This window comes from Barbatula barbatula (genome assembly GCF_947034865.1).
Source record: "Barbatula barbatula genome assembly, chromosome: 3".
Lineage (NCBI taxonomy): Eukaryota > Metazoa > Chordata > Actinopteri > Cypriniformes > Nemacheilidae > Barbatula > Barbatula barbatula.
The window spans coordinates 8,205,603-8,233,380 of NC_136764.1; the positions used below are offsets into that span (position 1 = coordinate 8,205,603).

At 38.5% G+C, this 27,778-nt stretch overlaps 2 protein-coding genes across 3 annotated transcripts; both read left to right on the forward strand.

Annotated features, from left to right (window-relative positions):
* Positions 1 to 5,619: 5,619 nt before the first annotated feature.
* LOC306892515 (macrophage mannose receptor 1-like) lies at positions 5,620 to 9,064 on the forward strand (the record flags this gene model as incomplete). Its single annotated transcript, XM_079453643.1, has 6 exons — positions 5,620 to 5,742; positions 5,820 to 6,155; positions 7,297 to 7,644; positions 7,734 to 8,069; positions 8,290 to 8,640; positions 8,715 to 9,064. Exons 1-6 carry the CDS (start codon positions 5,703 to 5,705, stop codon positions 9,062 to 9,064), a joined length of 1,761 nt encoding a protein of 586 aa, XP_079309769.1. The 5' UTR covers positions 5,620 to 5,702.
* A 3,038-nt stretch (positions 9,065 to 12,102) lies between these two features.
* LOC306892201 (lymphocyte antigen 75-like) lies at positions 12,103 to 23,226 on the forward strand. 2 transcript variants are annotated; one of them, XM_079453104.1, is made up of 18 exons: positions 12,103 to 12,391; positions 12,487 to 12,822; positions 13,043 to 13,393; positions 13,468 to 13,791; positions 14,035 to 14,382; positions 14,472 to 14,798; positions 15,002 to 15,358; positions 15,436 to 15,771; positions 16,912 to 17,259; positions 17,349 to 17,684; positions 17,905 to 18,255; positions 18,331 to 18,654; positions 18,898 to 19,248; positions 19,347 to 19,673; positions 19,869 to 20,219; positions 20,299 to 20,640; positions 20,773 to 20,891; positions 22,900 to 23,226. In XM_079453104.1, the coding sequence occupies exons 1-18, from the start codon at positions 12,154 to 12,156 to the stop codon at positions 22,927 to 22,929; spliced, it is 5,496 nt and encodes a 1,831-aa protein (XP_079309230.1). In that variant the 5' UTR covers positions 12,103 to 12,153; the 3' UTR covers positions 22,930 to 23,226. The 2 variants fall into 2 exon arrangements, with proteins under 2 accessions (XP_079309230.1, XP_079309229.1); XM_079453103.1 differs by having other exon boundaries at positions 20,296 to 20,640; positions 22,900 to 23,037.
* The last annotated feature ends 4,552 nt before the right edge of the window (positions 23,227 to 27,778 follow it).

Here is a 27,778-nt window from a genome sequence, read left to right on the forward strand (position 1 = left end):
CCATTAAGTGAATTTTGTGTGTTTAGCACTTATGGGGCTTGGCACGATATGCCGTGTAACTCAGCTCTTCCTTTTGTGTGTTACAATGGTGAGCTTTGTATTCTTTAAAAATGAAGAATGTGCCATTTCGGAAAAGAAGAGCTGATTTTTTTCCATCTGTCAATAGAAAGTACTGGGTACATCATGGTAAGCAGTTCTAAAAACTGGACAGATGCTCAGAGTTACTGCAGACAGTATCACACTGATCTGGCCACCGTCCGCAGCGCTGAGGAGAAGAACCAGCAAAGTGCAGTTGTAGGAAGCGGGCGATGGGTCTGGATCGGTCTGTCTCTGGACTCTTGGCAGTGGTCTGACCAGTGGAGTCTCTTCTTTAGACACTGGGCAACAGGATTCACATCCCAAACTTCAGGATCTGGTGACTGTGCTGTCATGTCCACAACTGACTCTGGGAAATGGATTCAGCACAGCTGTGATGTTCAGCATCCTTTTCTCTGCTATGGACGTGAGTTTCTTTTACAAACTAACTTAAAGGAATTATTCACTTTCAACATACATTTTCATGATAATTTACTCACCCCTTCTGTCATCAAAGACGTATACATGTTATTTTTTATTTAGTCGAAAATAAATTAAGGTTTTTGATGAAAACATTCCAGGATGATTCTCCATATAGTGGACTTCGGGGGAATCCAAACAGTTGAAGGTCAAAATTACAGTGTCAGTGCAGCTTCAAAGGGCTTAAAAAGATATCAGACGAAGAATAAGGGTCTTATCTAGCGGAACGATCGGTCATTTATAAAATAAAAATGTATATGCTTTATAAACACCAATGCTCTCCTTGCTCTGTTCACGACTTCACGTAATACGTAATTACGATGAAAAGGTCACGCTTGACTTTGGTAGTGCAGGGCGAAAAAATCCATCTCATTTTATCCTCAATGTTCAAAATCGTCTGACATTGTTGTTTTACCTTTTAACTCCCTTTTTTTGTAAACGTCCTTTGACTTAGTATTTGCACGTTCAACTTGTAAACACTGACTCGGTACTTCCGCCAACGTCAAGTGTGACCTTTTCAACGTAATTACATATTAAGTGATGATCGCGCATTGCAGAACAGAGCAAGGCTTTGCAAGGTGTTTATATAGCATATGCATTTTTTTTAGGAAATTACAAATCGTTTCTCTAGATAAGACCCTTATTCATCTTCTGGTATCGTTTAAAGCCCTTTGAAGCTGCACTGAAACTGTCATTTTGACCTTCAGCCATTTGGAGTCCATTGAAGTCCATTATACGGAGAATAATCCTGGAATGTTTTCTTCAAAATCCTTAATTTCTTTTTCGACTGAAGAAAAAATACATAAACATCTTGGATGACCACAGGGGTGAGTTATTTATCAGGAAAATATATTTTGAAGGTGAACATTACTTTAAAACAGGTAGAATTCCTTTGGTATCCTTATGTAGATGTTTCTATTTGTATCTTTTAACTTTACATGGAAATTAGTCTTATTTGAATGTGATATTTAATTGAAGAGGATTTGTATTGCATTATATATCAACATTAGAAATGAATATTGAATACTGCAAATAATGAGTTTTTAATTGTCTTCACAATGAAGTTCATTTTCTTTTCTACCACAGGACCCAAACCTCTTTATCGACCGTATCACTATATAAACACTAGAATGTCATGGTCAGCAGCTCAGAGTTACTGCAGAGAGAGGTTTACTGATCTGGCTACTGTAGACTCCATGAATGATGTGAACAGGATGATAAATACAGTGAATGTTGGATACAGTGGATCAGTGTGGATTGGTTTGAAGAGGGCGTCACAGAGTCGATGGGGTTGGTCTATGGGAGATGACACTCTTACACAGTTTAGTGGGTGGGCCTCAGGACAACAGTTCAATCATTCATGTGCCTGTTTCGTCAATGGATTTTGGTATAATTATCAATGCTCATCTCCATTGTACTTTGTGTGCTATAATGGCGAGTAGTCCGTTTTTTTATCTGTTAATATATTCAGTTTAAATTTAAAAAAGAATTGAATTCTGATACTTATTCTGCGTTTCACAATAGAAAGTGTGGGAAACATCATGATATCGAATTGGAAAAACTGGAGAGATGCTCAGATTTACTGCAGACAGTATCACACTGATCTGGCCACCGTCAGCAGCCCTGAGGAGCAACAACAGCTGTATAGTGTTGTAGGAAAAGGCTCACAAGTCTGGATCGGTCTGTCTCTGGACTCTTGGCAGTGGTCTGACCAATGGAGTCTCTTCTTTAGAAACTGGGGAGCTGGGAACACATCTGAGACTTTAGGATTTGGTGACTGTGTTGGCATCTCAACAGTCGACTCTGGGAAATGGATTCATGACAGCTGTAATCTGAAACTTTCATCTTTCTGCCATGGATGTGAGTTTCCTTAACAAACTAATTAAAAATTGTAGTTCTAAATAAAAAAAAATTGTCCTAACTGCTGGGAATTAATTTTAATATTTTGTTGGAAAATAGCTTTATTCTTTTCATTTTATCTTCCAGTTTTAAAGAATATTTATGAGTAAAAATGTATTACTGTAATAACACTTATCACTGTAAATTGTCTTTACAATGAACTTAATTTGTGTTCTGCACAGGGCCTAAACCTCTTTATCGACATTATCACTATATAAATAAAACAATGTCATGGTCAGAAGCTCAGAGTTACTGCAGAGAGAGGTTCACTGATCTGGCTACTGTAGACTCTATGAATGATGTGAACAGGACGATGAATAAAGTGAATGTTGGATACAGTGGATCAGTGTGGATTGGACTGAAGAGGGCGACACAGAGTCGATGGGTCTGGTCGATGGAGAACAACACACTCTCTCAATATATTAACTGGAAACCAGGGGAGCCAAACTCTGATGGAGAGTGTGTTGGGAGTTCTAATGGAAGTTGGTTTGATGAAACATGCTCGACTTTACTGCCCTTTGTGTGTTACAACGGTGAGTCCTCAAATCTGTTGAGTTTTTTTATGTTTAGTTCAAAGGTTTAGTGTTCACCCTTATGTTTGTGAACAGGCACTGCTGGTTTTATTTCTATTAATATGACTCTGACTTGGAGAGATGCTCAGAGTTACTGCAGACAACATCACACTGACTTGGCGAGTGTCAGCAGTCCAGAGCATCAGCGTCTGATCAGTGATGAATCTTCAGTCTGGATCGGTCTGTTTCTACACTCCTGGCAGTGGTCTGACCATTGGAGTCTCAATTTCAGATACTGGACAGCCGGACAACCGTACAACAGTTCAGCATCTGGTGACTGTGTTGCCATGACAACAAATGACTCTGGGAAATGGGTTCATGATAGCTGTGATCTACAGTGTCCTTTTATCTGCCATGGACGTGAGTTTCTTTTAAAAACTAAATAAAAACAATCAGATTTGTCGTTGTTCAATAATGTTTTACTATCGTTCATAATGATAGTTCTGTTGTTCACTCTCAATGTGTAATCTACGAGAGGCTGTGCTTTATCGCGAATAATCCACAACTGAAGGGCTTTGTGAGGCATGATGCAATGCCCTCTTCATTTAGCCGAAAAAATTGTCCCTGATTTGCTTTCAGACGTGAATCGCACATGCTTCATAGCTGTTTTATTTAAAGGGGTCCAATTTTGCCTATTTTTCTAAGTTTTCATAAATTTTGATGTGCTTAACAATAGGTGTTCATGTTTCGATTTTCAGAAAAATGCTTTATATATTACATTTCACCTCTTTTTTTACACTGTCATCTCGATTCTCAGGAAACAGGCTGTTGAGTTCCTGGTTCCATAAAGTCCCTGGTCCTGGTCCTGGTCATAAACTGGTTTGTGCTGGCCATGTGCTCGTCCTTAGCTGGTCATAAACTGGTTTAAGATGGTCATGTGCTGGTCCTAAGATGGTCCCAAGCAGCTGGCTTCTAGCTCATGACCAGCTCATGACCAGATAAAGACCAGCACATGACCAGCTACAATGCTTCAAAACATAATTTACCAGAATATGCTTATACTGCTTGACCAATCACCTTCATCATGTATGCACATGTGTAGCATTGTGGGAAATGCAGCATATATATATCCTTGCATACGCAAGGAAAGTGATTGGTTGAGCAGGATCGAGCTCGAAAACCGATCAGATGAAGTTATTTCAGGAGACAGGAAGTAAAGTAAACATTGGATTAGATGTGCCTTAAAGCCTTCTTGCTTTGCGATGTAGCCTCTGAATGCAGAATTTTATAGCTTTCGGATGCAACCACAGAATTGTTAGGTGCAGAGGTCATAGCTGTGCTTTATCGTAAATAAAACACGGCTGTTGACCAATCAGAATCATGAAATGGAATTGTTTTATAATTGTCTTTACAATGTAGTTAATTTTCTCTCTGCCTCAGGGCCCAAACCTCTTTATCGACCGTATCATTACATAAACACCACAATGTCTTGGTCAGAAGCTCAGAGTTTCTGCAGAGCGAGGTTTACTGATCTGGCCACTGTAGACTCTATGAATGATGTGAACAGGATGATAAATACAGTGAACGATGGATACAATGGATCAGTGTGGATTGGTCTGAAAAGAGGGACACAGAGTCGATGGGGTTGGTCTAATGGTGATGACACCTACACACAGTACAACGGCTGGAGTACAGGAGAACCTTCTGGTGATGGAGAATGTTGTGAACTTAGGAGTGGAGCTTGGAACGATCTTGCATGCAGCACGAATTATGGTTTTGTGTGCTACAATGGTAAGTAATCGTTTTTCTATTTTATTCCAGTAATTTAATTTTACGTGTAACTGAAAATAAGTGCTTAGACGCCCTTTTGTTTTGCTTGTCTCAATAGAAAGTACAGGAAACATCCTGATACAGACTCAAAAAAAATGGAGAGATGCTCAGAGTTACTGCAGACAGTATCACACTGATCTGGCCACCATCAGCAGCACTGAGCAGCAACAACAGCTGTATAATCTTACTGGATATAGTTCACGTGTCTGGATCGGTCTGTTCTCTGATTCTTGGCAGTGGTCTGATCAATGGAGTCTCTTCTTTAGAAACTGGGCAGCAGGACAAGCATCTGCATCTGGTGACTGTGCTGTCATGTCAACAACTGACTCTGGGAAATGGATTCAGCACAGCTGTAATCTTCAGCGTCCTTTTATTTGCTATGGACGTGAGTTTATTTTACAAACCGAATTTGTGTCGTTTCCAAATATTTAGCTTTTTCTCATTTTAACCTGCAAATAACCTTATTCAAATGTTATATTTCATTGAAAATGGATATTTATTGTGTTTAAATTATATCTCTGAAATTACCTTTGAGTTCTGTTTACTCTCATTAGATGTCTTTACAAAATTCATTTCTTTTCTTCCACAGGACCCAAACCTCTTTATAGACATTATCACTATATAAACAGTAGAATGTCATGGTCAGCAGCTCAGAGTTTCTGCAGAGAGAGGTTTACTGATCTGGCTACTGTAGACTCTATGAATGATGTGAACAGGACAATGAATACAGTGAATGATGGATACAGTGGATCAGTGTGGATTGGCCTGAAAAGGGGCACACAGCGTCATTGGGGTTGGTCCAATGGAGAAAACACAATCTCCCAGTACAGTAACTGGGACCCAACACAGCCAAATCAACCATTAAGTGAATTTTGTGTGTTTAGCACTTATGGGGCTTGGCACGATATGCCGTGTAACTCAGCTCTTCCTTTTGTGTGTTACAATGGTGAGCTTTGTATTCTTTTAAATTGAAGAATGTGCCATTTCGGAAAAGAAGAGCTGATTTTTTCCATCTGTCAATAGAAAGTACTGGGTACATCATGGTAAGCAGTTCTAAAAACTGGACAGATGCTCAGAGTTACTGCAGACAGTATCACACTGATCTGGCCACCGTCCGCAGCGCTGAGGAGAAGAACCAGCAAAGTGCAGTTGTAGGAAGCGGGCGATGGGTCTGGATCGGTCTGTCTCTGGACTCTTGGCAGTGGTCTGACCAGTGGAGTCTCTTCTTTAGACACTGGGCAACAGGATTCACATCCCAAACTTCAGGATCTGGTGACTGTGCTGTCATGTCCACAACTGACTCTGGGAAATGGATTCAGCACAGCTGTGATGTTCAGCATCCTTTTCTCTGCTATGGACGTGAGTTTCTTTTACAAACTAACTTAAAGGAATTGTTCACTTTCAACATACATTTTCATGATAATTTACTCACCCCTTCTGTCATCAAAGACGTATACATGTTATTTTTTATTTAGTCGAAAATAAATTAAGGTTTTTGATGAAAACATTCCAGGATTATTCTCCATATAGTGGACTTCGGGGGAATCCAAACAGTTGAAGGTCAAAATTACAGTGTCAGTGCAGCTTCAAAGGGCTTTAAAAGATACCTGACGAAGAATAAGGGTCTTATCTAGCGGAACGATCGGTCATTTATAAAATAAAAATGTATATGCTTTATAAACACCAATGTTCTCCTTGCTCTGTTCACGACTTCACGTAATACGTAATTACGATGAAAAGGTCACGCTTGACTTTGGTAGTGCAGGGCGAAAAAATCCATCTCATTTTATCCTCAATGTTCAAAATCGTCTGACATTGTTGTTTTACCTTTTAACTCCCTTTTTTTGTAAACGTCCTTTGACTCAGTATTTGCACGTTCAACTTGTAAACACTGACTCGGTACTTCCGCCAACGTCAAGTGTGACCTTTTCAACATAATTACATATTAAGTGATGATCGCGCATTGCAGAACAGAGCAAGGCTTTGCAAGGTGTTTATATAGGATATACATTTTTTTTAGGAAATTACAAATCGTTTCGCTAGATAAGACCCTTATTCATCTTCTGGTATCGTTTAAAGCCCTTTTGAAGCTGCACTGAAACTGTAATTTTGACCTTCAGCCATTTGGAGTCCATTGAAGTCCACTATACGGAGAATAATCCTGGAATGTTTTCTTCAAAATCCTTAATTTCTTTTTCGACTGAAGAAAAAATACATAAACATCTTGGATGACCACAGGGGTGAGTAAATTATCATGAAAATATATATTGAAAGTGAACAATTACTTTAAAACAGTTAGAATTCCTTTGGTATCCTTATGTAGATGTTTCTATTTGTATCTTTTAACTTTACATGGAAATTAGTCTTATTTGAATGTGATATTTAATTGAAGAGGATTTGTATTGCATTATATATCAACATTAGAAATGAATATTGAATACTGCAAATAATGAGTTTTTAATTGTCTTCACAATGAAGTTCATTTTCTTTTCTACCACAGGACCCAAACCTCTTTATCGACCGTATCACTACATAAATACTAGAATGTCATGGTCAGCAGCTCAGAGTTACTGCAGAGCGAGGTTTACTGATCTGGCTACTGTAGACTCTATGAATGATGTGAACAGGATGATGAATACAGTGAATGATGGATACAGTGGATCAGTGTGGATTGGTTTGAAGAGGGCGTCACAGAGTCGATGGGGTTGGTCTATGGGAGATGACACTCTTACACAGTTTAGTGGGTGGGCCTCAGGACAACAGTTCAATCATTCATGTGCCTGTTTCGTCAATGGATTTTGGTATAATTATCAATGCTCATCTCCATTGTACTTTGTGTGCTATAATGGCGAGTAGTCCGTTTTTTATCTGTTAATATATTCAGTTTAAATTAAAAAAAGAATTGAATTCTGATTCTTATTCTGCGTTTCACAATAGAAAGTGTGGGAAACATCATGATATCGAGTTGGAAAAACTGGAGAGATGCTCAGATTTACTGCAGACAGTATCACACCGATCTGGCCACCGTAAGCAGCCCAGAGGAGCAACAACAGCTGTATAGTGTTGTAGGAAAAGGCTCACAAGTCTGGATCGGTCTGTCTCTGGACTCTTGGCAGTGGTCTGACCAATGGAGTCTCTTCTTTAGAAACTGGGGAGCTGGGAACACATCTGAGACTTTAGGATTTGGGGACTGTGTTGGCATCTCAACAGTCGACTCTGGGAAATGGATTCATGACAGCTGTAATCTGAAACTTTCATCTTTCTGCCATGGATGTGAGTTTCCTTAACAAACTAATTAAAAATTGTAGTTCTAAATAAAAAATGTTGTCCTAACTGCTGGGAAATCGTTTTAATATTTTGTTAGAAAATAGCTTTATTCTTTTCATTTTATCTTCCAGTGTTAAAGAATATTTATGAGTAAAAATGTATTACTGTAATAACACTTAATACTGTAAATTGTCTTTACAATGAACTTAATTTGTGTTCTGCACAGGGCCTAAACCTCTTTATCGACATTATCACTATATAAATAAAACAATGTCATGGTCAGAAGCTCAGAGTTACTGCAGAGCGAGGTTTACTGATCTGGCTACTGTAGACTCTATGAATGATGTGAACAGGATGATAAATACAGTGAATGATGGATACAGTGGATCAGTGTGGATTGGACTGAAGAGGGCGACACAGAGTCGATGGGTCTGGTCGATGGAGAACAACACACTCTCTCAATATATTAACTGGAAACCAGGGGAGCCAAACTCTGATGGAGAGTGTGTTGGGAGTTCTAATGGAAGTTGGTTTGATGAAACATGCTCGACTTTACTGCCCTTTGTGTGTTACAACGGTGAGTCCTCAAATCTGTTGAGTTTTTTATGTTTAGTTCAAAGGTTTAGTGTTCACCCTTATGTTTGTGAACAGGCACCGCTGGTTTTATTTCTATTAATATGACTCTGACTTGGAGAGATGCTCAGAGTTTTTGCAGACAACATCACACTGACTTGGCGAGTGTCAGCAGTCCAGAGCATCAGCGTCTGATCAGTGATGAATCTTCAGTCTGGATCGGTCTGTTTCTACACTCCTGGCAGTGGTCTGACCATTGGAGTCTCAATTTCAGATACTGGACAACAGGACAACCGTCCAACAGTTCAGCATCTGGTGACTGTGTTGCCATGACAACAAATGACTCTGGGAAATGGGCTCATGATAGCTGTGATCTACAGTGTCCTTTTATCTGCCATGGACGTGAGTTTCTTTTACGACCTGAATAAAACAAAAATCAGAACTACATTGTTCCCTAATGTTTTCCTTTTTTATAACTCAATTTTTCTGTGAATTTATCCTTGTACATGTACTTTCAAATTTAGAAGATATTAATTGTGTTCATCTAAACACAAGGAATACACTTTCTTCAGAATACTGCAAATAATGCTTTCTGTTCACCTTCATTATGTCTTTACAATTAAGTTAATTTTCTCTCTGCCTCAGGGCCCAAACCTCTTTATCGACCGTATCATTACATAAATACCACAATGTCTTGGTCAGAAGCTCAGAGTTTCTGCAGAGCGAGGTTCACTGATCTGGCCACTGTAGACTCTATGAATGATGTGAACAGGATGATAAAAACAGTGAATGATGGATACAGTGGATCAGTGTGGATTGGACTGAAAAGAGGGACACAGGGTCGATGGGGTTGGTCTAAGGGAGATGATACTGTTACACAATACAGTAAATGGGAACCAGGACAACAGTTTGATCAACCATGTGCCTTTTTTGCCTATGGAATGTGGAAGGTTCATTCATGCTTAAGGACATTGTACTTTGCGTGCTATAATGGTGAGTAGTTAGTTTTTTATCTGTTAATATATTCAGTTTAAATTAAAAAAAGAATTGAATTCTGATTCTTATTCTGCGTTTCACAATAGAAAGTGTGGGAAACATCATGATATCGAGTCGGAAAAACTGGACAGATGCTCAGAGTTACTGCAGACAGTATCACACTGATCTGGCCACCATCAGCAGCACTGAGCAGCAACAACAGCTGTATAATCTTACTGGAAATGGGCCATGGGTCTGGATTGGTCTGTTCTCTGATTCTTGGCAGTGGTCTGACCAATGGAGTCTCTTCTTCAGAAACTGGGCAGCAGGACAAGCATCTGCATCTGGTGACTGTGCTGTCATGTCAACAACTGACTCTGGAAAATGGGCTCAATACAGTTGTGATCTTCAGCGTCCTTTTATTTGCTATGGCCGTGAGTTTATTTTACAAACCAAATTTGTGTTGTTTCCAAATATTTAGCTTTTTCTCATTTTAACCTGCAAATAACCTTATTCAAATGTTATATTTCAGTGAAAAGGATATTTATTGTCTTAAATTTATATCTCTGAAAGTACCTTGGAGTTCTTTTCACTCTCATAAGATGTCTTTACAAAGTTCATTTTCTTTTATACCACAGGACCCAAACCTCTTTATCGACAATATCAATATATAAACACTAGAATGTCATGGTCAGCAGCTCAGAGTTTCTGCAGGGAGAGGTTTACTGATCTGGCTACTGTAGACTCTATGAATGATGTGAACAGGACGATGAATACAGTAAACGATGGATACAGTGGATCAGTGTGGATTGGACTGAAGAGGGGCACACAGCGTCATTGGGGTTGGTCTAATGGAGAAAACACAATCTCCCAGTACAGTAACTGGGACCCAACACAGCCAGATCAACCATCAACTGAATTTTGTGTGTATAGCACTTATGGGGCTTGGCACGATATGCCGTGTAACTCTGATCTTCCTTTTGTGTGTTACCATGGTGAGTTTTGTATTCTTTTAAATTGAAGAATGTGCCATTTCGGAAAAGAAGAGCTGATTTTTTCCATCTGTCAATAGAAAGTACTGGGTACATCATGGTAAGCAGTTCTAAAAACTGGAGAGATGCTCAGAGTTACTGCAGACAGTATCACACTGATCTGGCCACCGTCCGCAACCCTGAGGAGAAGAACCAGCAAAGTGCAGTTGTAGGAAGCGGGCAAAGGGTCTGGATCGGTCTGTCTCTGGACTCTTGGCAGTGGTCTGACCAGTGGAGTCTCTTCTTTAGACACTGGGCAACAGGAGTCACATCCCAAACTTCAGGATCTGGTGACTGTGCTGTCATGTCCACAACTGACTCTGGGAAATGGATTCAGCACAACTGTGATCTTCAGCATCCTTTTCTCTGCTATGGACGTGAGTTTCTTTTACAAACTAACTTAAAGGAATTGTTCACTTTCAACATACATTTTCATGATCATCAAAGACGTATACATGTTGTTTTTTCTTTAGTCGAAAATAAATTAAGGTTTTTGATGAAAACATTCCAGGATGATTCTCCATATAGTGGACTTTAATGGAATCCAAACGGTTGAAGGTGAAAATAATGGAATCCAAACGGTTGAAGGTGAAAATAACAGTGTCAGTGCAGCTTCAAAGGGCTTTAAAAGATACCAGAAGATGAATAAGGGTCTTATCTAGCGAAACAATCAGTCATTTTTTTTAAATAAAATTAAAATGTATATGCTTTATAAACATGTTGTTTTACCTTTTATCTCCCTTTTTTGGCAACAGCCTTTGACTTAGTATTTGCACGTTCAACTTGTTAACGGACTCAGTCCTTCCGCCTACATCAAGCGTGCCCTTTTCAAAGTAACTACATATTACGTGAAGTGGTGAGCGTGCATTGCAGAAAAGAGCAAGGCGAGCATTTGTGTTTATAAAGCATATACATTTTAAAAAAAATTGACCGATCGTTTCGCTAGATAAGACCTTTATTCATCGTCTGGTATCGTTTAAAGCCCTTTGAAGCTGCACTGAAACTGGACTCCAAACGGTTGAAGGTCAAAATTACATTGAAGTCCACTATACGGAGAATCATCCTGGAATGTTTTAATCAAAATCCTTAATTTATTTTCGACTGTAGATAAAATACATAAACATCTTGGATGACCACAGGGGTGAGTAAATTATCATGAAAATATATATTGAAAGTGAACAATTACTTTAAAACAGTTAGAATTCCTTCGGTTTCCTTATGTGGATGCTTCTATTTGTATCTTTTAACTTTACATGGAAATTAGTCTTATCTGAATTTGATATTTAATTGAAGAGGATTTGTATTGCATTATATATCAACATTAGAAATGAATATTGAATACTGCAAATAATGAGTTTTTAATTGTCTTCACAATGAAGTTCATTTTCTTTTCTACCACAGGACCCAAACCTCTTTATCGACCGTATCACTACATAAATACTAGAATGACATGGTCAGCAGCTCAGAGTTTCTGCAGAGAGAGGTTTACTGATCTGGCTACTGTAGACTCCATGAACGATGTGACCAGGATGATGAATACAGTGAATGATGGATACAGTGGATCAGTGTGGATTGGTTTGAAGAGGGCGTCACAGAGTCGATGGGGTTGGTCTATGGGAGATGACACTCTTACACAGTTTAGTGGGTGGGCCTCAGGACAACAGTTCAATCATTCATGTGCCTGTTTCGTCAATGGATTTTGGTATAATTATCAATGCTCATCTCCATTGTACTTTGTGTGCTATAATGGCGAGTAGTCCGTTTTTTATCTGTTAATATATTCAGTTTAAATTAAAAAAAGAATTGAATTCTGATTCTTATTCTTATTCTGCGTTTCACAATAGAAAGTGTGGGAAACATCATGATATCGAGTTGGAAAAACTGGAGAGATGCTCAGATTTACTGCAGACAGTATCACACCGATCTGGCCACCGTCAGCAGCCCAGAGGAGCAACAACAGCTGTATAGTGTTGTAGGAAAAGGCTCACAAGTCTGGATCGGTCTGTCTCTGGACTCTTGGCAGTGGTCTGACCAATGGAGTCTCTTCTTTAGAAACTGGGGAGCTGGGAACACATCTGAGACTTTAGGATTTGGGGACTGTGTTGGCATCTCAACAGTCGACTCTGGGAAATGGATTCATGACAGCTGTAATCTGAAACTTTCATCTTTCTGCCATGGATGTGAGTTTCCTTAACAAACTAATTAAAAATTGTAGTTCTAAATAAAAAATGTTGTCCAAACTGCTGGGAATTCATTTTAATATTTTGTTGGAAAATAGCTTTATTCTTTTCATTTTATCTTCCAGTGTTAAAGAATATTTATGAGTAAAAATGTATTACTGTAATAACACTTATTACTGTAAATTGTCTTTACAATGAACTTAATTTGTGTTCTGCACAGGGCCTAAACCTCTTTATCGACATTATCACTATATAAATAAAACAATGTCATGGTCAGAAGCTCAGAGTTACTGCAGAGCGAGGTTTACTGATCTGGCTACTGTAGACTCTATGAATGATGTGAACAGGATGATAAATACAGTGAATGATGGATACAGTGGATCAGTGTGGATTGGACTGAAGAGGGCGACACAGAGTCGATGGGTCTGGTCGATGGAGAACAACACACTCTCTCAATATATTAACTGGAAACCAGGGGAGCCAAACTCTGATGGAGAGTGTGTTGGGAGTTCTAATGGAAGTTGGTTTGATGAAACATGCTCGACTTTACTGCCCTTTGTGTGTTACAACGGTGAGTCCTCAAATCTGTTGAGTTTTTTATGTTTAGTTCAAAGGTTTAGTGTTCACCCTTATGTTTGTGAACAGGCACCGCTGGTTTTATTTCTATTAATATGACTCTGACTTGGAGAGATGCTCAGAGTTTTTGCAGACAACATCACACTGACTTGGCGAGTGTCAGCAGTCCAGAGCATCAGCGTCTGATCAGTGATGAATCTTCAGTCTGGATCGGTCTGTTTCTACACTCCTGGCAGTGGTCTGACCATTGGAGTCTCAATTTCAGATACTGGACAACAGGACAACCGTCCAACAGTTCAGCATCTGGTGACTGTGTTGCCATGACAACAAATGACTCTGGGAAATGGGCTCATGATAGCTGTGATCTACAGTGTCCTTTTATCTGCCATGGACGTGAGTTTCTTTTACGACCTGAATAAAACAAAAATCAGAACTACATTGTTCCCTAATGTTTTCCTTTTTTATAACTCAATTTTTCTGTGAATTTATCCTTGTACATGTACTTTCAAATTTAGAAGATATTAATTGTGTTCATCTAAACACAAGGAATACACTTTCTTCAGAATACTGCAAATAATGCTTTCTGTTCACCTTCATTATGTCTTTACAATTAAGTTAATTTTCTCTCTGCCTCAGGGCCCAAACCTCTTTATCGACCGTATCATTACATAAACACCACAATGTCTTGGTCAGAAGCTCAGAGTTTCTGCAGAGCGAGGTTCACTGATCTGGCCACTGTAGACTCTATGAATGATGTGAACAGGATGATAAATACAGTGAATGATGGATACAGTGGATCAGTGTGGATTGGACTGAAAAGAGGGACACAGGGTCGATGGGGTTGGTCTAAGGGAGATGATACTGTTACACAATACAGTAAATGGGAACCAGGACAACAGTTTGATCAACCGTGTGCCTTTTTTGCCTATGGAATGTGGAAGGTTCATTCATGCTTAATGGCATTGTTCTTTGCGTGCTATGATGGTGAGTAGTCAGTTTACTAACTGTATAAAAATTGTATTCAGTTCAGCTGAAAATAAGACCTGGTTCTTTCTTTTGCATCTTCCCAATAGAAAATACTGGATACGTCTATCTACAGGAGTATAAAAACTGGAGAGATGCTCAGAGTTACTGCAGACAGCATCACACTGATCTGGCCACCATCAGCAGCCCTGAGGAGCAACAACGGCTGTATAATCTTACTGGAAATGGGCCATGGGTCTGGATCGGTCTGTTCTCTGATTCTTGGCAGTGGTCTGACCAATGGAGTCTCTTCTTCAGAAACTGGGCAGCAGGACAAGCATCTGCATCCGGTGACTGTGCTGTCATGTCAACAACTGACTCAGGAAAATGGGCTCAATACAGTTGTGATCTTCAGCGTCCTTTTATTTGCTATGGCCGTGAGTTTATATTACAAACCAAATAGGTGTCATTTCCAAATATTTAGCTTTTTCTCATTTTAACCTGCAAATAACGTTTTTCAAATGTTATATTTCAGTGAAAAGGACATTTATTGTGTTTAAATTACATCTCTGAAAGTACCTTTGAGTTCTGTTTACTCGCATTAGATGTCTTTACAAAATTAATTTATCTTCTTCCACAGGACCCAAACCTCTTTATAGACATTATCACTATATAAACACTAGAATGTCATGGTCAGCAGCTCAGAGTTTCTGCAGAGAGAGGTTTACTGATCTGGCTACTGTAGACTCTATGAATGATGTGAACAGGACAATGAATACAGTGAATGATGGATACAGTGGATCAGTGTGGATTGGACTGAAGAGGGGCACACAGCGTCATTGGGGTTGGTCTAATGGAGAAAACACAATCTCCCAGTACAGTAACTGGGACCCAACACAGCCAGATCAACCATCAACTGAATTTTGTGTGTATAGCACTTATGGGGCTTGGCACGATATGCCGTGTAACTCAGCTCTTCCTTTTGTGTGTTACAATGGTGAGTTTTGTATTATTTTAAATTGAAGAATGTGCCATTTCGGAAAAGAAGAGCTGATTTTTTCCATCTGTCAATAGAAAGTACTGGGTACATCATGGTAAGCAGTTCTAAAAACTGGACAGATGCTCAGAGTTACTGCAGACAGTATCACACTGATCTGGCCGTCATCCGCAACCCTGAGGAGAAGAACCAGCAAAGTGCAGTTGTAGGAAGCGGGCGATGGGTCTGGATCGGTCTGTCTCTGGACTCTTGGCAGTGGTCTGACCAGTGGAGTCTCTTCTTTAGACACTGGGCAACAGGAGTCACATCCCAAACTTCAGGATCTGGTGACTGTGGTGTCATGTCCACAACTGACTCTGGGAAATGGATTCAGCACAGCTGTGATCTTCAGCATCCTTTTCTCTGCTATGGAAGTGAGTTTCTTTAACAAACTAACTTAAAGGAATTGTTCACTTTCAACATACATTTTCATGATAATTTACTCACCCCTTCTGTCATCAAAGACGTATACATGTTATTTTTTATTTAGTCGAAAATAAATTAAGGTTTTTGATGAAAACATTCCAGGATGATTCTCCATATAGTGGACTTCGGGGGAATCCAAACAGTTGAAGGTCAAAATTACAGTGTCAGTGCAGCTTCAAAGGGCTTTAAAAGATACCTGACGAAGAATAAGGGTCTTATCTAGCGGAACGATCGGTCATTTATAAAATAAAAATGTATATGCTTTATAAACACCAATGTTCTCCTTGCTCTGTTCACGACTTCACGTAATACGTAATTACGATGAAAAGGTCACGCTTGACTTTGGTAGTGCAGGGCGAAAAAATCCATCTCATTTTATCCTCAATGTTCAAAATCGTCTGACATTGTTGTTTTACCTTTTAACTCCCTTTTTTTGTAAACGTCCTTTGACTTAGTATTTGCACGTTCAACTTGTATACGCTGACTCAGGACTTCCGCCAACGTCAAGTGTGACCTTTTCAACGTAATTACATATTAAGTGATGATCGCGCATTGCAGAACAGAGCAAGGCTTTGCAAGGTGTTTAAATAGGATATACATTTTTTTTAGGAAATTACAAATCGTTTCGCTAGATAAGACCCTTATTCATCTTCTGGTATCGTTTAAAGCCCTTTGAAGCTGCACTGAAACTGTAATTTTGACCTTCAGCCATTTGGAGTCCATTGAAGTCCATTATACGGAGAATAATCCTGGAATGTTTTCTTCAAAATCCTTAATTTCTTTTTCGACTGAAGAAAAAATACATAAACATCTTGGATGACCACAGGGGTGAGTTAATTATCATGAAAATATATATTGAAAGTGAACAATCACTTTGAAACAGTTAGAATTCCTTTGGTTTCCTTATGTAGATGTTTCTATTTGTATCTTTTAACTTTACATGGAAATTAGTCTTATTTGAATTTGATATTTAATTGAAGAGGATTTGTATTGCATTATATATCAACATTAGAAATGAATATTGAATACTGCAAATAATGAGTTTTTAATTGTCTTCACAATGAAGTTCATTTTCTTTTCTACCACAGGACCCAAACCTCTTTATCGACCGTATCACTACATAAATACTAGAATGTCATGGTCAGCAGCTCAGAGTTACTGCAGAGCGAGGTTTACTGATCTGGCTACTGTAGACTCTATGAATGATGTGAACAGGATGATGAATACAGTGAATGATGGATACAGTGGATCAGTGTGGATTGGTTTGAAGAGGGCGTCACAGAGTCGATGGGGTTGGTCTATGGGAGATGACACTCTTACACAGTTTAGTGGGTGGGCCTCAGGACAACAGTTCAATCATTCATGTGCCTGTTTCGTCAATGGATTTTGGTATAATTATCAATGCTCATCTCCATTGTACTTTGTGTGCTATAATGGCGAGTAGTCCGTTTTTTATCTGTTAATATATTCAGTTTAAATTAAAAAAAGAATTGAATTCTGATTCTTATTCTGCGTTTCACAACAGAAAGTGTGGGAAACATCATGATATCGAGTTGGAAAAACTGGAGAGATGCTCAGATTTACTGCAGACAGTATCACACTGATCTGGCCACCGTCAGCAGCCCAGAGGAGCAACAACAGCTGTATAGTGTTGTAGGAAAAGGCTCACAAGTCTGGATCGGTCTGTCTCTGGACTCTTGGCAGTGGTCTGACCAATGGAGTCTCTTCTTTAGAAACTGGGGAGCTGGGAACACATCTGAGACTTTAGGATTTGGGGACTGTGTTGGCATCTCAACAGTCGACTCTGGGAAATGGATTCATGACAGCTGTAATCTGAAACTTTCATCTTTCTGCCATGGATGTGAGTTTCCTTAACAAACTAATTAAAAATTGTAGTTCTAAATAAAAAATGTTGTCCAAACTGCTGGGAAATCATTTTAATATTTTGTTAGAAAATAGCTTTATTCTTTTCATTTTATCTTCCAGTGTTAAAGAATATTTATGAGTAAAAATGTATTACTGTAATAACACTTAATACTGTAAATTGTCTTTACAATGAACTTAATTTGTGTTCTGCACAGGGCCTAAACCTCTTTATCGACATTATCACTATATAAATAAAACAATGTCATGGTCAGAAGCTCAGAGTTACTGCAGAGCGAGGTTTACTGACCTGGCTACTGTAGACTCTATGAATGATGTGAACAGGATGATAAATACAGTGAATGATGGATACAGTGGATCAGTGTGGATTGGACTGAAGAGGGCGACACAGAGTCGATGGGTCTGGTCGATGGAGAACAACACACTCTCTCAATATATTAACTGGAAACCAGGGGAGCCAAACTCTGATGGAGAGTGTGTTGGGAGTTCTAATGGAAGTTGGTTTGATGAAACATGCTCGACTTTACTGCCCTTTGTGTGTTACAACGGTGAGTCCTCAAATCTGTTGAGTTTTTTTATGTTTAGTTCAAAGGTTTAGTGTTCACCCTTATGTTTGTGAACAGGCACCGCTGGTTTTATTTCTATTAATATGACTCTGACTTGGAGAGATGCTCAGAGTTACTGCAGACAACATCACACTGACTTGGCGAGTGTCAGCAGTCCAGAGCATCAGCGTCTGATCAGTGATGAATCTTCAGTCTGGATCGGTCTGTTTCTACACTCCTGGCAGTGGTCTGACCATTGGAGTCTCAATTTCAGATACTGGACAACAGGACAACCGTCCAACAGTTCAGCATCTGGTGACTGTGTTGCCATGACAACAAATGACTCTGGGAAATGGGCTCATGATAGCTGTGATCTACAGTGTCCTTTTATCTGCCATGGACGTGAGTTTCTTTTACGAACTGAATAAAACAAAAATCAGAACTACATTGTTCCCTAATGTTTTCCTTTTTTATAACTCAATTTTTCTGTGAATTTATCCTTGTACATGTACTTTCAAATTTAGAAGATTTTAATTGTGTTCATCTAAACACAAGGAATACACTTTCTTCAGAATACTGCAAATAATGCTTTCTGTTCACCTTCATTATGTCTTTACAATTAAGTGAATTTTCTCTCTGCTTCAGGGCCCAAACCTCTTTATCGACCGTATCATTACATAAACACCACGATGTCTTGGTCAGAAGCTCAGAGTTTCTGCAGAGCGAGGTTTACTGATCTGGCCACTGTAGACTCTATGAATGATGTGAACAGGATGATAAATACAGTGAACGATGGATACAGTGGATCAGTGTGGATTGGTCTGAAGAGAGGGACACAGAGTCGCTGGGGTTGGTCTAATGGTGATGACACCTACACACAGTACAAAGGCTGGAGTACAGGAGAACCTTCTGGTGATGGAGTATGTGGGGAACTTAGGAGTGGAGTTTGGAACGATCTTCCATGCAGCACGAATTATGTTTTTGTGTGCTACAATGGTAAGTAATCGTTTTTCTATTTTATTCCAGTAGTTTAATATTCAGTGTAACTGAAAAGAAGTGCTGAGACTGCACTTTTGTTTTGCTTGTCTCAATAGAAAGTACAAGAAACATCCTGATACAGACTCAAAAAAACTGGAGAGATGCTCAGAGTTACTGCAGACAGCATCACACTGATCTGGCCACCATCAGCAGCCCTGAGGAGCAACAACAGCTGTATAATCTAACTGGATTTAGCTCACGTGTCTGGATCGGTCTGTTCTCTGATTCTTGGCAGTGGTCTGATCAATGGAGTCTCTTCTTTAGAAACTGGGCAGCAGGACAAGCATCTGCATCTGGTGACTGTGCTGTCATGTCAACAACTGACTCTGGAAAATGTGCTCAATACAGTTGTGATCTTCAGCGTCCTTTTATTTGCTATGGCCGTGAGTTTATTTTACAAACCAATTTTGTGTTGTTTCCAAATATTTAGCTTTTTTTTCCTTTTAACCTGCAGATAACCTTATTCAAATGTTATATTTCATTGAAAATTATATTTTATTGTGTTTAAATAAAAGCTCCGAAAGTACCTTTGAGTTCTGTTCACTGTCTTCACAAAGTTCATTTATTTTCTTCCACAGAGCCAATACCACTTGATCGACATTATCTCTATGTAAATAGAAAAATGTCATGGTCAGAAGCTCAGAGTTTCTGCAGAGAGAAATATACTGACCTGGCTACTGTAGACTCTATGAATGATGTGAACAGGATGATCAAAACTGTGAATTCCTGGTATAGCGGGTCATTGTGGATTGGTCTGAAGAGGGCGAACCAAAGTCGGTGGCGCTGGTCTTCAGGTGATGACACTCTTACACAGTACAGTAGATGGCAGTCAGGACAACCTAATGGTGATGGAGCATGTGTCCGTTTTTGGTATGGATTTTGGTATGATTATCCATGCTTCACAATATTCCACTTTGTGTGCTATAATGGTAAGTAATCAGGTTTTTTTCATTGTTGCTATTGAGTTGAAGTCCTTAAACCTGCTTAAAAAATATATTTTTCAAGCAGAAAGTTCTGGGTACATCATGAAAAAACTTGGGAAAAACTGGACAGATGCTCAGAGTTACTGTAGACAGTATCACACTGATCTGGCCTCCATCCGCAGCCCAGAGGAGCAAAAGCAGCTGTATAGTCTGGTTGGAGATCAGTCTGGATCGGTCTGGATCGGTCTGTTCTTTGACTCTTGGCAGTGGTCTGATCAATGGAGTCTCTTTAATTTCAGATACTGGGCAACAGGATACACATCCTTGAGTTCTGGAACTGGTGACTGTGTTGCCATGTCAACAAATGGCTCTGGGAAATGGATTCAATACACCTGTGACCAAAAGATCCCCTTTATCTGCTACGGAGGTAATTTAATCATATCAGAAATTATGTTATTCGTAGTTTAATTACAGTCTAATAAACATATTCTTTGACCTGACAAAAAAATCATTCTGTATATTCTAGTTTGAGGATCATTTTTATTTTGTTTTTTCCTAGATGACGTGTTAATTAAAAGCCAGATTGGTAAACTACTTTTGTCCTGTGATGTGTTACAATCCCCTGTTAAAAAATGCAGTTCTGATGAACCTTTAGTCAAGACAGCTATTTTAAATAAGGTATGTAACGTTCTTTTTAGACAAATCTGTCATGATTCTGCTGCATCATGTCATGTTTCGCTTAGTACAGTGGCAGGATCATGACAGAACCTCATGTTTAATGTGGAGAGAGGCAATTATTGTTCTTATGGCCTTCCATACGCTCTCCGGTCTCGTCTTTGTTCCCTCCCTCTCGTCTCCTCGGCTTTCATTCATGCGATTCACCTGTTGCCCTCTTGATTTGGTCCCTTATTTAATGCCCTTGTGTCTTCTGTCTTGTGCTGGTTCATTGTGGTTGTGTGGTGAGTCCATGTGTCTAGTCTAGTCTAGTCTAGTCTAGTCTAGTCTAGTCTAGTCTAGTCTAGTCTAGTCTAGTCTAGTCTAGTCTAGTCTAGTCTAGTCTAGTCTAGTCTAGTGTAATTGTAGTTCTTGTTTAGAGTTTATTTTAAGTCTTTGTATTGTTTAGTGTAGTTAGTCCTAGTCATGTTATTGTATCCATGTTTTGTTCTGTTACCCCCTCGTGGGTCTTTGTTTTATTATTTATTAAATTATCTGTTAAACCCTTACCCGCTGTCTGCGCTTGGGTCCTCTGTCTGTGTCTCACCACGAGAATCATGACACAAATCTACAAAAAGGTTGCATGTGTGCCGCAGTCGATTATGAAAAAAATGTACAGTATATGGAGCCTTGGTATGCCAGCTTTATATTTAGTTTTTTCTAACAAATTTGGCTTGCAAGTGTGCCTGGAGACTGAGGGAAACCTAAGAATTGTAGCGGTTTTAGCTGCATGTTAAAATAGTGATGAGCTTAGCTCACCAAGAGTTATTTAAACATCAGTTAAAGTAAAGGAATTAGTTTAGCTCAATGTAGAATAGGTATAATAATCGTTATTAATATACATATTTTACAGTCTCTGATTAGTAATGTACAGTATAACAGTATTGGTATTCATTTGTCCAGCGACTGCATCAATGATTAATACACTTTCCGTTATCTCATGGCCATAAGTTACGTTACTTCACTAAACAGATTTATGCTACCTTTGCTCCAGTATCTAACACGGTTTAAGTGACTTTGCATCGTGAGCATTGAACACCGAAAACCCATCACAAATGCATATATGGTTGTTTATTAAACTACTCTAAAGGGTACACATAATGATCGCAAATACAAACAATACACAACATGAAACACAAACATAGAGAGAGGAAACATAGAGAGAGAGAGAGAGAGAGAGATGTAAGAAAATAGATTGGGAGAGCAGCATGGCAACGACTTCTGAACACCAATAAACTCATCTTTAACAAAGCTATTCTATGAATAGGACGGAATACTTGCAAGCTCTGTCTAAATGTATCCGTAGCGTTTGGGGAGATGAAAGGTTGCAATTGGTTTCAAAGTGCGGTCTCGCTGGTAAAGTTCTGGCCTCGTGGCCCTGTGGTAGGCCGCAGTCCATTGTTCCTTCTCAACCCCCCCCCCCCCCCCCCACGATGGCAGTGAAGCTGGTCTCCAAAGAGACGCCCAGAACTGGTTTCTGGTCAAGGCAGGTCAAAAGTGAAAGAAGCGAGAAGAGAAACAAGTGATCTCTTATTTAAGTTGTGAGGATGTCACGCCCTATAGCTGTGACTCACCCAATCAGACGATGGCACCTTTGGAGGGAAAGTAAATTGTCTTTGTCTTCCAGCTCTTGCTTTGCATGTGGAAGGTGCTTGGTGTCTTCTCATAAAACTTATTAAGATCGAAGAACAGTCGTGTAGATGAGTTCCCCTGGACAAACTACAGATGCAAACGAAGTCTTGTCATATCTGCTTTTGCTTGCTTTGAAGCAAAGAAATCGTAAATACCCCACGGAGAAGCAATAGGGTTTGCCCTTTGATGGTGTCAGCTCGAAACCAGACCAAAAGGGAGTGGGGGGGGGGGGTTATGGCTGTTCTTTCAATGATCCAATACTCTACAGAATTAAAACATTGTTATTGTTGTAAGCTGTGCCGTGACTTTTCAGCTTTTTGTTTGGTTCGTTGTCTTCCAGATAAGAGAAAAGCTTAATGGGGATGCATAGCAAGACAAAGAGCTGGAGAAAGGATGAAGATGGAGAGGTGTTTCACCTGGAAAGCATTTAAAAAATACTTGTGATGGGTATTAATAAATTACTTTATTTATATGTATTACATTAACATATATCCATGCATTTTTTCATTAATTGAGTAAATTAATTAATTAATGTTTGAGTAAACATGAATTGTTTTAAGCTTTATGTATTAAACTTTAATACATTTTAATGATGGTAATAAACTTTTCTGTTGACATTATAACCGCATGTTAAACAAATATATATTTTACTATATAAGTAACATTTAAAAACAATAAAAATAAAATAAAAAAAGAAAGTGCTTCTATCATAAAGTTATTTATTATACTGCATGTAAAAGCAGGTTTAACGTTTGTCTGCAGCGTGCTGATTCATTCTCATCTTTGACTGCTATGGTTATTTTGTCATTATGCCAGATGCATTTAGATCACAATCCTCCCAACAGACTTTATTCAAGTGCATTTTTTTATACCTACGTTTACATTTATTCATTTGGCACACACTTTCATACGATTCGTAACAACATGCACTCCATTGGAGCTAAACATCATTGTGTGTGTTCATTGGCAACTAAACTTGTGATCTTTGCACTGTAATGCTACCAGTTGACCTACACAGGAACACTGCGGATGAAAAAAGTAGGAAAAAAGAGCATACATTGCTATGTGTAACAAATTACATGTTTGCATTTTCTTAATGCTACACGAGGTATCGCTTTTCAGGCACGCAATATGTGCGCATCATATTCACACCATAGTCTGCGGCAGTACCAGGTGTTTAATGTGAACAGGATGATAAAAACAGTAAATGATGGATACAGTGGATCAGTGTGGATTGGACTGAAAAGGGGCACACAGGGTCGATGGGATCGGTCTAATGGAGAAAACACAAGTGTAGTGATGTTAGAATTACAAATTATTCTACATTTAGATCTTCATTCAATTTGACAATATAACTGCAACTTGTGCTGTTTGGTTCCCTCTAGTCCTCTAGATAAGTGAAAAGCTAAAGACCAAGGGGCTGGAGGGTATGAAAACAATACTCTGGAGAAACAATAAAGGTGGGGAGGTCCTTCATCTGGAAAACATACACAATGCGATTGTGAATTTGACAACTGCATGTGATGAGAACTAATCGTTTATATTATTCATTGCATATGCTGCTTTAAAAAAGAGAGATAGTGTTTTTAGTTGATTTTAGTTGATAGTTGATTTTTAAGTGCATAAAGACATGTTTTTTTTATTTTATAACTTAATTGTTTTTTATTGTATAATATAAGATATTTAAAAAAAAGCTTTGTCACATTTAACATTTAAAACGCATCATTTCAATTTTAAAACACTTCTTTGTAGTGTCTTCGCCATTAAGTTAATTCTCCTGTTAAGCAGAAAATGGTTCGCTTTATTACAAATCGGATGCAGATACAGTGTACACTGAATTAATGTATTTTAAAGTATCAGCTTGAATGTGAATATTTGTTCCAGCAGGGGGCGCTGCTCGGTATTAGCACCCTCCAGTCATGTTTGGTTCGTCTAGCAAAATTAATTGTTTCATTTTTACATTCGAATTATGGACATGAGAACTACTACATAATATTCTATTCTATTAAAAACAACATAAATATATGAACCTCAACCTCTTTTTATACTGCGATTACCTCAGTAAAGTTATAATAACCCACACAGGTAACACGAGAGCTTAGAGAAAGCTCACAACATAAGACACGTTTTTCCATATCTGTATGTCAGTTATTCATAACTACTCAACATATTTCAATTTCAAATAACTTAGGCCTTGCAGCCGATGTGACGTAACAACACGTGAGGTAGGAAGGACATTTGACTGCGCCCATTTTTTAAAGTTTGTTTGATTGAGGTTGGTCAACTAAATTGTCCCCATTTCTCTCCGTTTTCAGTTTGTTTAGTAACGACGTTGTGGCCTTACTTATATTGACCATATTGATTTTTAAATTAATATGATAAATTTTACAGTGCAGATTGAAATGATGCGCTATTCTTCGATGTGCCCAGCCGAGGGCGCAACTGAGCGGATTCTAGAACTCACCATAATTTGGGTGGGTTACCATTTTTTCTAGACAGAACATTTCGGCACTGTTATTAAGTCTAACATGCAGTTGCAAAGTAATTCTAGATGTACGAAGAGAATAAAAAAGGGAAGAAGCATTTTTTCTGGTCCGTGTTGTCACTAGAGGGCAGCACAATCTCACAAAGTGTCGACAAACCAGTTTTCACCACAAGAAACCTAGAAAAAAGATTTCAGTGTATTGATATTTATAACTTGAACACCTACATGACATACAATATAATTTACACAATGAACACATATTGTTGCACATAATGAACCACGTCTTGATGTTGGGGGTGATCGAAACCCACATTAAAGCTTAATGGCTATTTATAAAGACCAATTGAAAGATGATATAGGAAATATGCCAAATAAGAAAATAATATTGAACTTATTATAGATACCTTAAACCGTAATAAAGTAGTTTTCAGTTCTGACTTTACGCTTAAATCAACAGGGGGCTGGGTTCAACCCCTGGCCTTTAATAACTCTATAACAACAAAAACTATAATACAAAACAACACTTTAAGAGTTGGGTTCCAAAATGAGATAAAATTGTTTTTTATTGCGCATTCCAATTCATTTCAATCAAACTGGGTTTGTTTTGATTTAGGCCATAATAAGTATAAAAATATATCTTACTAACACAAGAAAACACAAAATAACATAATAAATTAACATGATTTTTGAAAAAATAGTGCTTCACTTATCTTAGTGCTCAGTATAAATAAATAATGACTCCTGCCAAGAGCTAGATTATATAGATGAAGTTGTCACAAACTTCTAATGCATAATCTGTTATTTGAAAGCCATTCGGTCCATATTCCAAATGCTAAATAAATCTGTAGGCTAAATCAAGGTTTCGTGTGCTTGTGACGCATTTAACTAATACAGCATTCTGAAAAATAGAAACACCACCATCTGCGTCAGATCACTTGGTTTGCCGTGTGCGGTTTCCAAGGGTTTTCACAGCGTGGGAATCTGAAGCATACGCCTCCTCTTTGATAGCCTAGATGTAATTCTACATGCGTGAAGTCTGATTTGTGTTTGCTTAATAGACAGTTTCTATGACTTTCAGGTCATTATACAGCGTAGAGCATGTAGCCCACATATATGACGGTTTGTGTTTGCTTTTCTTTGGCAATAGTTTACCAGTTGATAATAGTAGCCCATAACTAATTGTGTTCATTATGAGTTTACAATTTACATTTTTTTATAATGTCTGTTTTTGGTTTATATTCAAGATGATCGGTGAGCGTAACAATGAACGTAACTTTTATTAACGTATTGTAATGTTACAAAGAAAAACCATAGCAAGTAAAACGAAAAGCGCCAGGGATGTTGGGGTGGAATCATCCAAGTTTGATTGAATGAATCTAATTTATATAGGCAAACAGTACATATCATCTAATGGTTGATGGTCATATACTGGTGGTGTGGGTGTGTGTAAGAGGGAGTGTAGCAGTGTATGATCATGTGTGTGTTTGTGCAGGGGAGGTGAGGTGAGAATGTGCATTTTTGAAGTGAAAAAAGAATGATTCACTTCCGCCAGCTCTTCAGATGTGGGCAGCAGTGTTTTGTCTTTGTGTTTGGACTCAGTTTACACTAAAGTGAACATGCATTTTACCAGCATCGGCCCACAACTATGATACTGATCTATGATCCTTTTCCAAAGCTATGAAAAAAGATGTCTAGTGATTGCTCATCCTTCACACATCCCACCAATGCCACATCATCTGCCTATTTATCAAGATTATGCATCAGATTATCAATGTTGCAAGTCATCTAATTTGTAAGAAAAAATGTAATGGGGATACAATCACATTTTCTGACTGGCAACCATTTATCAGCACATAAATTCATAAATGTTAACTATAGACCACTTTGCATGATGTGAACACGGGTCCAGCAGCACAGTTTTATTTTTTATTGTAGTTTTTTATCCGACATTGTAAAACTGTATTTTGTTCAAATGTTTGTGAAGTGTTAAAAGAATTATACCAGAAGTTCTTCTGGACCAGCATTGTTTACGTCTTCCAAAGTGGTCTATAAAATCAGCGTTTGGTTCACCTTTAGCTCCATCAGACACATCGTCTACTGTATATGTTCACTTGATTTGAGGCCGGGTAAAGGTCCATAAATAAAATCTCAACGTTTGCAAAGTCCAGAATTTTTGCAGCTTGATCCAACAAGGTGAAGGTGTCATCTTCGCCCTATAAACAAATAGTAATGAGTCATGTTGACCACTCATTGCTGAATGTACAAGTTTAATTCTGTGCATCAGTAATGTTTGACAGTTAACCCCTGACACATCAATAGCACTCCTATTGGTTCTCCTGTACAGTAAGCAGACTCAAATTCTTTGAATCCACATGGAGTAATATTAAATTAATTATTAGATTGAGAAACATAAAGTGTTGATTCTCATTTCTCCCCTTTGGTCGCCTATCAACAGGGCCACGATGATGGATAATGGCTGTTCCTAAGCAACCCCATTAGAGTCATTGTATGACTGGTAAGTCAACATGACTGAGATGCTACTTTACTCTGAGATCAGTGGAAATGAATAGTAATGTGGTCATTTATATATCATTTTTAATGCTTAAATTGGGACATTGGGGTCTCGTGTTCAGTTGTCTTAAACTTGGACTAAAGCGCATAAACTGAACATATTACTGCTTTTTAACAATGTAAAGAGTTGAAACCTAATTCTTAGGCACGGGTTTTCAAACTG